Raw genomic sequence first — 12,139 nt, 5'->3', positions numbered from 1 at the left:
TGGCATGCAGAGCTGGGATTTGTACTGGGAAGACCCTTGGACTGACGAAGAGTGGTAAATTCCTAGTTCTATGATTTTCCTGGAGTTCACTTTCCTCTTCCATGAAATGAAAAGATACAGGAAGTGCTTTCTAGGTACTGTTTCTAGGACAGAAATGGAATGGAAAATTGAGGGCAGTACTCACAGGGATGGGCAATGCAGTGGCCGTAATCAAAAGGCCAGCCAGGAGAAGATATTTCATTCTGAAGGAAGAGCCTGGAATTGAAGGGTGAGGAGATCATTTTTAGTTTTTTTCCAGTTCTTATCCCTATTATTAATGGACTGTTTAGTCAGAGGTGTTGAAATAGTGATAGTGAGACCAAGTTCTGCCCCTAGATCCAGGTTTTGTAAGCCTACGTCAGTGCTTTAAAAATGGTGTTTAGACAAGACGTGGGTTCTCTGGTTCATAACGTTACTTACTCTTACTGCTCTTCCTTGTAATTTCATGATTCAATCTGTGCTGCTTGATCTCTGAAGTTATTCAAATTTGTGATCTCTACCCACGTATCAAACATCAATATCATAGCATGCTTATTATCGGAGATATAGTACCACTGGCTCAAGTGAGATTTCTTATGTATACAAATAAAGTATACAAATAAATCCACCTTGAGCTTCTACCCCCATGAGATTTACCAGGTCTTCACATAGTATGGATGCTATTACTGCAAATTATAATTTCTCAAGAAGAAAATGATACGGGAAAAGTCTTGAAAGGCATTTTGGATTGGTAGAAAAAATGCACATTATGAATAAATTCAATAAAGCAAGTCAGTGTGGTCTTTACTGGCCAGCAGTTTCTGAACGTAGACTTTTTTATGATCTTAAATCACATTTAATTCAGATTAACTTACCTTAGGAGTTTCAAACCAAATCTCTGTACTCTGGAATTGAATTTTGGAAGAAAAATCAATTTCATCATACTCCTATTAAGACTTGTCTCCAGCATCTGAAGCAAGTTATATCTCTTGATATGCAAGTCACTCTTCAACTATTTTACCACATATGTACTTGAAACAACTCAGATTTATCTTTGGCTATTTCACTTTGAACGAGTTTAGGCAGCTCATCTCCCTTTCCCCTATTTTTCTTCTTTGCATTTTTCTTCCTTCTGGATTCGAACCCTTGACTTTTTTTTCTTCCTTTAAAAAGTAGACCTATTCATTAAATTATCCAATACAATAACTTTTACCAAGTGCAACAAAATCAGTCCAAATTATACTGTGTCTTTTCAATTACCTTCGCTTCAAATGGTCCTTGGGCAACAAATTCAAAGAGCTGTGTGATCTAGAATCTCTATGCCCATCTCATATTTAAGCCATATTGCTAATGCCTTTGTGGTCATGGGTAATATGAGTCACAGAATTTGAAGCTAAATTGAATAATTGGTTCTACACTAGGAACACCAATGTCTAAAGAATTTAAATTACACAGAGATAGGCTTAAAGACTGATTACTGAGAAATAACTGAATCTCCTTGGCTGGGATTAATGTCTTTATCACAAACAACTCGCAATCAAAAATTGTGGTTATTAAGGATATTAAAGTGCTTTTACAATATATCATCCAAGGCAGTTAAACATGTGGGAGCCTTAACAAAATATTTTAAAGTTCTAAAGCTTTCTATTATTAAATAATATTTTTATTTCAAAATGAAAGTTATTTTCAAATAAAACATTTTTCGTGAATATTTAGGTAGTGTCCTTAGCATTAAAATCACTTTCATTATTTAAAAATATTTAAAATCCTTAAAGTATTAAAAATAGTAAATCAGGTCTTTTAATTTTACTATTCCAAACAAACGTGCAATTAGAAACTTGGTTTCTAATTAGTTAGGACCTTCCGTGATATTTCTGTGTAGGCACGCATAAATAACATTTTGAATTTTGGGATAATTTCTAAATTATTTCTGTAGTTGAAAGAAATTATAAACAATGCTTAATTAGATTTTTTAAATGGATTTTTAATTGAAGAATAATAACTTTACAATGTTTTGTTGGCTTCTGCCATACATCAACATTTATCAGTCATAGGTATACATATGTCCCCTTCCTCTTGAGCCTCCCTCCCACCTCCCACCCCATCCCACCTGTCTAGGTTGTCTCAGAACCCCAGTTTGAGTTCCCTGAGTCATAACAGCAAATTCCCACTGGCTAGCTTAATTAGATTTTGATTAACCACAGTGAACTTAATTATTTAGACATGACCTGGTGCGATGTGGTCTGATTAAGAACAAGTGAGTCATTGAACTAAGAAAAGAGATAATAAATATAATTCTGATAAAAAAACAAACTCTTCCACAAGTATCCTTCAGATGAAACTCCTAGGGGAATATTCTTTCAATGACTATTACAAAAAGTCTCTAAATAACAACACAGTTTTGATTGTTGGAAAAAGACAATTGCGTTGACATAGTCCATTTCAGATGGGAAATGTGGGGAATTCCCTGTGGTCCAGTGGTTAGGTCTGCACTTCTGCTGCAGGATGAATGAGTTTAATTCCTATTCAGGGAACTCAGATCCCAAGTGTCAAGTTGCATAGCCAGAAAAAAAAAAGAAGATAGGATAATATGTAAAAGATATTTTATATTAAAAAAGAATATGGTAAGTAGATATTTAACTGGGTGACAGTTTTTTTTATTGCCTTGTTTCAGCCCTTGTTAAACTTTTTTTGGTATCTTTTTGTACAATCTGGCTTTTACTGTGTTAATAGTTACTAAAGACGAGCTCAAATGAAGATACCAGTTTTCTCTTAGGACACATTGTCCTGCTATCAAATGACACTAGTACTGTTCATCTCTGACTACACCGGACATCAAGACACCTCAGGGCTCTTCACTGTCTGTTATCTTTACAGTCTCTTTATTTTGAGGACATGAAATGTGTAGAGATTTTGCTGGGCCTCCCTTTTATCAGACACACATGCACAGCCGCACAGAAGCTAAAATTAGTTGTATCAAGCAGTGTATAATCATCCTTATTTTAAACTGAATTTGGTGAAGAGTGCTTGGCTTTAGTTTTTTTTTTCTGTTTAAACTTAAATTATGACAAAAAACATTGATGAGCAGCTACTATTTCACAACTGAATATTTGTTTGCCATAGGAAACGTCCCCCTCAACCACACTCACACTTTTTCTTTTTGTTTTTAATTTATTTATTTTTAATTGGAGGGGAATTGCTTGACAATATTGTGTTGGTTTCTACCATACATCAACATGAATCAGCCAAAGTCATACATACGTCCCCTCTCTCAAACCTTCCTCCCACTTCTCACCCCATCCCACCCCTAGAGCTTGTCTCGGAGCACCAGATATGAGTTCCCTGTGTTACATAGCAAATTCCCACTGGCTGTCTAATTTTGCACATGGTAATGTCTGTTTCAATGCTACTCTCTGCATTTGTCCCACCCTCTCCTTCCCCCAGCTTGTTTCCAAGTCTGTTCTCCTATGTCTGCATCTCCATTGCCATTAGAGTCATTTCTAATGAGGTGGATGAGCCTAGAGCCTATTATACAGAGTGAAGTAAATCAGAAAGAGAAAAAACAAACTAGAAATCTAGAAAAATGGTACTGATGAACTTATTCTCACTTTTTTAAAAAGTAGTAGGTTCTAGAAGGTGTGATTTGATATGAACTATGAGCCCTGGGTTGGTCATTCACATATAATTATTTAAGTAAATGTAAATAAACTTGAATAAGCATTGAATTTGTATGGATTTTTATTAGGATATTAAGATAGTGACAATAACACACAGCAGTAACAAAGAGACTTGTTTCACTTTTTTGAAGTGCACATGATACTATGAACAAAATGAGCGTATCTTTTTAGCTTTATAATCTTTAAGTATATTATAAATGGATGCAGAGAGTAATGAGTTAAACTCCTGTTCACAGTGTGCGATATTTTACATATATTGACTCTTTAATTTTAAAGTTTTATTTCCAAAGCGAATGGTAAATGCCTGGTGCCTATACTGTTATCAAGCAATTACTCTCATTGTCTTCTCAGACATGCAAGCATTTTGCTAACTACAGATCTACAAGTATCACACTGGATATACTTCAGAAGTGGTCAGAACAGAGGAGGAGGCTGGGTATTTTGAGTTCTTTCAAATCTTAATTCAAAACAGGAGATTTTCATCTATGTCTTCTGTAAAAAACAAACACAAAACATACTTTTAGAAAATAGTCAGAGCAGTAACATAATGTTAGAACTAGGGCATCAGAGAAGCCATGAATAAGGCAGTACGACAGTGGTTCTCAGTCCTGGAAGGCTGTTAACATCACACATGAAACTTGAAAAAATACATATCCTCGGGCCTAGCTCCTGGCCTCCTGAACCAGCATCCTCAGGGGTGGACCAATGACATGATGACAAGTATACATTTAGGAAAGCTCTGAAGCTAGTTGTGCCTTCCTTGGTGGTTCAGCAGTAAAGAATCTACCTGTAATGAGGGAGACACAGGACACATGTGTTTGATCCCTGCAGGAAGATCCTCTGGAGAAGGAAATGGCAACCCACTCCAGTATTCTTGCTGGGAAATCCCACGGGCAAAGGATCCTGGTGGGCTACAGTACATGGGGTTGCAAAGAATTAGACATGACTGTGCCACTGAGCACCCAGGTATTCTGATGTAGGGTGAGAACCGCTGACAGAGGAGGTTGAGGGGAAACCCAGCCAAGAACTGCCACGTAGTAAGTCTCCTATATACGAAGCTTCAAGTTGCAAACTTTCAAAGATATGAACATGCATTCTTAAGTTCAGTCACGTAAGTTTGTTCATATCTGGTGTACATTGTCACATGCATGCATCCTCTACAATTAGCTATATTTTTGTGTACTTTACTGTACAGCTCTGTACAGAGTAGACTAGTGCAGTATCTTTATTTCAAACTCAGGATGTCCAGAAGCAAGCATAAGAGCAGTTGTATATAGCTGATTGTATTAGATGGGTACCTAGGCACACGTTGTTGAACTTAACAAACCAATTGAATGTGCTCTGGGAACGGAACTCATTTGTATGTAGGGGACTTACTGGACTAATATATAAGGGTTGTTGGGATATAACCCAAATAAATAGAAGTATACACGAGTTGGTGATGGACAGGGAGGCATGGCATGCTGCGGTCCATGGCGTCACCAAGAGTTGGACACGACTGAGCGACTGAACTGAACTGAGTGCCAATTATATCAAATTTCCAAACAAGTAACTGTAAGAGAACTTGTTGCCACACTTATGGAAGAAAACAGCATCCTCTGTGGGATAGAAGTCTCCTTAGCAGGGTGGCCCACTCTTAATTCTTGAACAGACATGTAAAGTGGACTAATCTGAGGCTTACTACCCTGTCTGGAACACCAGGTAGCTTCTCTGCCTGACGTCAGTCTTCATCTTGCCCCAGAGGGGGGACGATTACAGACTTCTGGTATGTTTCTCTTGAGCACTGGCTTCATTTGTAAAGTAGGGATAATAGTCTGCTTACTCACAAATTTACTTATATTTGCACTCATACTTTTTGTCTTCTTTCTGTTGTTCAGATGAGAGATGTTCCTCCTATTGTTGTTGTTTAGTCACTCAGTCATGTCCAACTCTGTGACCCCGTGGACTGCAGCACACCAGGCTTCTCTGTCCATCTCCAACTCCTGGAACTTGATAAAATTCATGTCCACTGAGTGGACATCACCATGCTCTCTAACCATCTCATCCTCTGCCGCCCCCTTCTCCTTTGGCCTTCAATCTTTCCCAGCATCAGGGTCTTTTTCAATGAGTCATCAGGTGGCCAAAGTATTGGAGCTTCAGCACCTGTCCTTACAACGAATATTCAGAGTTGATTTCCTTTAGGATTGACTGGTTTGATCTCCTTGCTGTCCAAGGGACTGTCAAGTGTCTTCTCTAGCACCACGCTTCTCTAGTTTGAAAGCATCAATTTTTCAGCACTCAGCCCTCCTGTTGACTTGGAGGCTAATCCTCTGCCTGTGTTCAGGGTCTCTTCACCCCTATTTTCTTCTTTTTTCTTATATCCTCAGTCTTTCCTTTCCTTTCATTTTTTAACCAGGCCCTTCCCATTAACGTTTAACTATGCTGCATATCCAGCCTTGAGAACAGTGCCTGGCTGGCACTAGGCAGACTGCCAGTAAAGATTTGTTGAAGGAATGAATGAATGAGTGAATGAGTAAGAGCTCAAGGCTCTTTTATTCTCGAAAAGGCTTCTCTCAACTCTGTTTCCCTCTCTAGCACATTCCTGCCTTCAAACCTCCTCTCTTTAGCCTTTCTCATCACCTCTTCTTTCTTACCGTGTCTGGCTTCCATCCTGATCGTTTCACAAAAACCGCTCTTCCAAGGTTACTGAGGGTATCCTATTTCTACATCCACTGGAAATTCTTTTTAACTTTACTTGACATCTCAGCAACATGTAGCACTGTGGTCTCTTCCTCCTCTTTGAAACAACTCCAGAGATGTGACCCTATCTTCTTTTTTTTTCCTTTCAGGAGCCTCTTCATTCTCCTTCACGAACTCCTTCCTCCTCTGTCCATTGTCTGGATGTTGCTCCTTGGTACTCAATGCAAGACCCTTTCCTATGTAACTCGGCACCCTTTCCTTAGGGAATTGATTTCCTTCCCTGGTATCAGTTATTTTCTGTATACTTGAAACCCCCAAATACATATTTCAACTCCCAAACTCTGTCTTGAAAAGCAGACCCATTTATTAAACTATCAACTGTATGCTGTCACCCAAGGACTTAAAAACTCAATGTGTCAAAATGGGATTTAACATTTTCCCCAAACCAACTTTTGTTCTTGCGTTTTCTGTTTCAGTGGAAGGTACGTCTCCTTAGTCTGTCTGGCCTGAGCCAGGAACCTAGGCACTGTATGTCTCTTCCTTTCAGTCTCTCAACTGCCGGCTTCCCGTCTCCATGTATTTCCTATTAAACATTGTCTTATTATTTCTACATACTATACATCTTGAATACATTTATATTCACAACTATATCTTGAATATGTTGATATTTTAAAATATATTTGAGGGGACTTCTCTGGCAGTTCAGCGGTTAAGACTCCGTGCTTCCAACACAGGGGCTGCGGGTTCCATCCCTGGTAGGGGAACTAAGATCCCACATGCTGTGTGGCCGGCCAAGAAAATATATAAATAAATAAAAAATAAATATAGTTGAAATATGTCTACTTGTCTTTTTCCCCCACTACAACTACCTTTATTTTGGGGGGCTCCAAAATCATTGCAGATGGTGATTGCAGCCATGAAATTAAAAGACACTTACTCCTTGGAAGGAAAGTTATGACCAACCTAGACAGAATATTAAAAAGCAGAGACATTACTTTGCCAACAAAGGTCCGTCTAGTCAAGGCTATGGTTTTTCCAGTGGTCATGTATGGATGTGAGAGTTGGACTGTGAAGAAAGCTGAGCGCCGAAAAATTGATGCTTTTGAACTGTGGTGTTGGAGAAGACTCTTGAGAGTCCCTTGGATTGCAAGGAGATCCAACCAGTCCATCCTAAAGGAAATGAACCCTGAATATTCATTGGAAGGACTGATGCTGAAGCTGAAGCTCCAATACTTTGGCCACCTGATGCAAAGAGTTGACTCATTGGAAAAGACCCTGATGCTGGGAGGGATTGGGGGCAGGAGGAGAAGGGGACAACAGAAGATGAGATGGATGAATGGCATCACCGACTCAATGCACATGAGTTTGACTAAACTTCGGGAGTTGGTGATGGACAGGGAGGCCTGGTGTGCTGCAATTCATGGCATCACAAAGAGTCGGACACGACTGAGCGACTGAACTGAACTGAACAACTGCCCAAACTCAAGTTCTCATCAGTTCTTGCCTGGATTTACCACAAGGGTTCTCTGGCTTGTCCACAATGTAACCAGAGAATCTTTCTTAAATACAAATCCAGTGAAATCACTGCCCTGTTTAAAGCACTTTGGTGATCGTCCAATACTCTGAGGATAACGTCTTTAACTGGCTTAGTAGGACCAGCATGATGTGACTTGTTTCCCCTATTAGTCTTACTTGGAAGGTTTTCCCAAAGATTCACGTGGATATATGTCAGCCCATGGTATGTCATAGGTATTCAATAAATAAGACTCCTTACCTCTGCATTGAATCCCATTTTACACACATGGAAGATGAGACTTGCTGAGGTTAAGTGGCATGCCCTAATCCACAGAGCTCGTTAATGACAGAGCTGGAATATTTGAGCACATCTCGTTCAGAGCAAAGGAAGTTAAAATTCAGGACAGCACTGGCTAAAATGTATTTTGCCCTGTGGCTTTCTCAGTCCTAAGGGAGTAAAGGGTATGCTTTCAAATAGCCTTTTTTTTTTCTTTCCCCTAGCTGCATCCCAAATCAGTACTTGTTTACATGTTCTGACTGAATATTTAATATCTGCTTTATTGGCTTACTCTGTGATAAATCTTTCCTTTTTTCTAAATAACATAATCATGGCCAAACCACAGTGAACAAACAAGATCATTAGGGGCTTTGCGAGTGGCTGAACTTGAAGCTCTTCCTACTTCTCCCAGACAACCAGCCAGCACAAGGCCTGAGTGGGCCCACGTGCTGAAGAGCTGCCAGAAGCTTCAAAACAAACAGTGAAGGGCAACGGGGTTCCTGAAATGGCCTCTGTTTAAATTTGCCTTTGGACGCTCCCTTAAAATCACGTGCTGTGTTAAGAGGGCGTGCATAAATATGTCCTGTCTCAGCTAACTTTTTCCCTTGATTCTGGTAGAGCGGAGGGGGTGGGGCAGCTTGGGTACATTTTGTCTTTTTTTTTTTTCATTTTTGTCTTTTTAACACGGGAATTGGGAAAAACTGTGTTAATCCTTTTTAGGGATGTATGTGAGTGTGTAAGACAGATGTTAGATATCTATGAAAGTCAAAGTGAAGTCACTCAGTCGTGTCCGACTCTTCGAGACCCCACGGACTGTAGCCTACCAGGCTCCTCCGTCCATGGCATTTTCCAGGCAAGAATACTGGAGTGGGTTGCCATTTCCTTCTCCAGGGGATCTTCTTGACCCAGGGATCAATCCCAGGTCCCCTGCGTCGCAGGCAGACACTTTACCTTCTGAGCCATATAGATAACACATATTCTGTGTTTATAGAATAGATGTTAGAAAGGAAATTGGCATTATTTGCTTGAGTCTGGTTTTTAACTTCCCATTGACTTCCTATTGATGCTAATAGGGTGCAAACTGTATGTGGTTGCCAGTCTCCACGAGGGCCCCCAGTGATCCCCATCTTTTGTGATCTCCTCCCACACTGTGGCAGGGTTTGACTGTGTGATAAACAAAAATATGGCATAAAAACATCACTTCTGAGGTTAGTCCTAAAAGACATTGCGGCTTCTGTCTTGGACTCTCTCTCCCTCTTTCCATCTCTCTCTGATCACTTGCTCTGGAGGAAACCAGATACCATGTTAGGAGCAGCACTGTGGATAGGACCACGTGGTGAGGAACTGAGGGCTCCTGCCAACAGCCATGTAAATGAGCTTCCAGCAGATCCTAAAACGTGGATCCTCAGCGTGGACCCTAAAGCAGATCCATCCAGGCAATTCTATCAAGGATTCCTGATCCTCTGAAACTGTGAGAGAGGTTTTAAACTTCTAATCTTTAGGGCAATTCGTTATGCAAAAAGTAGGCAACTAATACACAGAGTGAGGTGCTTCTTCATTGTTTGCTCATTACAATTATGCTTATGTTACCAGGCTTCTCTGGTGGCCCATACAGTAAAGAATCTGCCTGCAATGCAAGAGACCCCGGTTCAATCCCTGCATGGGGAAGATCCCCTGGAGAAGGGCATGGCAAGCCACTGCAGTATTCCTGCCTGGAAAACCCCATGGACAGAGGAGCCTGGCGGGCTACAGTCCATCTGCTCTGAGTCAGACGTGATTGAGCAACTAAGCTTTCACTTTCAGGTGCTTATTCATTCTTGGCTCACTACAGTTGTGTTTATCTCATAGAAAAACATTGTAGAGAAATGCTTATCTGTTTATCCATAAATGAATAAATCCTCATATTCCAACTCTTTCTTTCCAATGTCAAGGCATCACACATGTGCATGAAGAATATTTTTAAAGTGAAGTTCCCACAGATTCCCTCTTTTGGGGAAACTCTGACCTTTGATGAACTTACTTTTCTTTAACTTTTTGGTTGTATATTCATCCTACATGTATGTATGTTGTGAACATATGGGTCAAACCTCTGCTTTAGAGATTTGATGTTCATCGTTGATTTATATTCTGCAAGCAGATTTGATTGCTTGTTTTGGACTGTTTTTCATATCTTGATTATTAAAAGCATGGTTGCTCAAAAAAAAAAAAAACTGACTGTAATTTAGGAAAAGAAAAGGAAGTAGATTAAGACATAATCTAGCAAAATAAATGTCTAAATTTAAATTCCTCCACTGCAGGGGGAATTCCTTTTGGATTAAAGGAGTTATATCTGGGCACAACTGGTGAAAATCTTTCGTGCTGGTAATAAATTCTAAGGTTCTTCTGGCATCTCCGATTTTCAGAATCAAGCTTCCTGTTTTACCCTTCACGTTGTTGTTGGTCAGTTGCCAAGTTGTGTCCACCTCTGTGACCCCGTGGACTGCAGCACACCAGACGTCCCTGTCCTTCACTATCTCCCGGAGTTTGCTCAAACTCATGTCCATTGAGTTGGTGATGCCATCCAACCAACTCATCCTCTGTCGCCCCCTTCACCCTCAATCTTTCTCAGCATCAAGGTATTTTCCAAAGAGTTAGCTCTTCGAATCAGGTGGCCAAAGTATTGGAGTTTCAGTCTCACATACAATGTTTAAAGTTTGGCTCAATATTCAAATTAAGGAAAGATATAAAATCCTTCCTTCCTTGCTCAGAAGGGTAGCCTTCTGAGATTTGGCTCGGCTCTCGGAGTTCACATCACTTTCTTAGGCTTAGCCAATTTCTGAGACCTCAATGCCTTTATCTCTTAAATATTCACCCTTGCTACCCTTTAGAATAGGTGGCTCAGTGCTTTAAAAAAAAAACCCAGTGCAGGAGACATAGGAGACCTGGGTTTGATCCTTGGGTCTGAAAGATCTCCTGGAGAAGGGAATGGCAACTCACTCCAGTATTCTTGCCTGGAAAATCCCATGGACAGAGGAGCCTGGCGGGCTACAGTCCAGGGGTTCACAAAGAGTCAGACATGACTGAGTGACTGAGCACAATGGCAGATGCTTTGGAACAGAGATTAAGAAATGACCTTCAGTAACAGCAGTTCTACCCAGGACACTGCCGCCGTGTGGCTTCTAGGTTGCAGTCTGAACACACAGCAAGCAGGACCTCTCTGGGAACTGCAGGGCTTGGGGCTTGTCTGGGGGAACAGCACACGTCTCTCCCTGGGCTGATGATCAATTTACCTTCTTTAATTTCAAAGCAGTGGCCCCACTCCTGCAGGGTGATGTGCTTATCCTTGTTGGGGTCACACTCTTCAAAGAAGCGCGTTATGCAGTGTTCCATGGGCACGAGAGATGCTCGCAAAGGTGCGAGCTCAGAGTGGGTCAGGACCCTGCGACGAGACAAATGGCAGCCAGTTAACTGAGTAATTGATGTATGAAAAGTGGACTCTTCCAATCATCAAGGGCATTTTTCTTTCACAAGGTTGCCAAGGATGGCAAATACATAGTACGTTCATGAAAAGCTACAAATGAGATAAACTATTTATGGGTAAGATGCAACTTTTTGAGTGTCAATGCATAAGGTTTCCTCCTTCACTAGAAACTGTCCTCCCTCCACCCTAAATTTATCGGGATGCACTTCAAGAATCCTGTTTATACAACCTAGCTCTTACCACCGGCCACACCCGATTGTTCCAGACGTAGGCACTTGACCCAAGTGGGGTCCATCAGAGTATCTTGCAAATTTAGGATTGAGAATGAGAAAGAGGGCTTCCTTGTTGGGTCAGTGGTAAGCAGTTGGCCTGTTAGTGCAGAAGACACGCATTCGATCCCTGATCTGGGAGGATCCCGTGTGCTGGGAAGTAGCTAAGACTGGGCACCACAACTATTGAGCCTGTGCTCTCGAGCCTGGGAGCTACAGCTACTGAACCCACAAGTCCTAGAAC

At 40.8% G+C, this 12,139-nt stretch overlaps 1 protein-coding gene across 1 annotated transcript in view; it reads right to left on the bottom strand.

Annotated features, from left to right (window-relative positions):
• Positions 1–3,738: 3,738 nt before the first annotated feature.
• SPARCL1 (SPARC like 1) overlaps positions 3,739–12,139 on the bottom strand; it is a 50,206-nt gene continuing 41,805 nt past the window's right edge. Inside the window, exons 10-11 of the mRNA XM_065914327.1 lie at positions 11,436–11,584; positions 3,739–4,187 (exon numbers count right to left, since the gene is read on the bottom strand). Coding sequence (XP_065770399.1) covers positions 4,159–4,187; positions 11,436–11,584 — 178 coding nt within the window. The 3' untranslated portion in view covers positions 3,739–4,158. The remainder of the gene's footprint in view (positions 4,188–11,435; positions 11,585–12,139) is intronic.

This window comes from Muntiacus reevesi, chromosome 22 (genome assembly GCF_963930625.1).
Source record: "Muntiacus reevesi chromosome 22, mMunRee1.1, whole genome shotgun sequence".
Lineage (NCBI taxonomy): Eukaryota > Metazoa > Chordata > Mammalia > Artiodactyla > Cervidae > Muntiacus > Muntiacus reevesi.
This window is presented reverse-complemented; position numbering and strand designations above follow the sequence as displayed.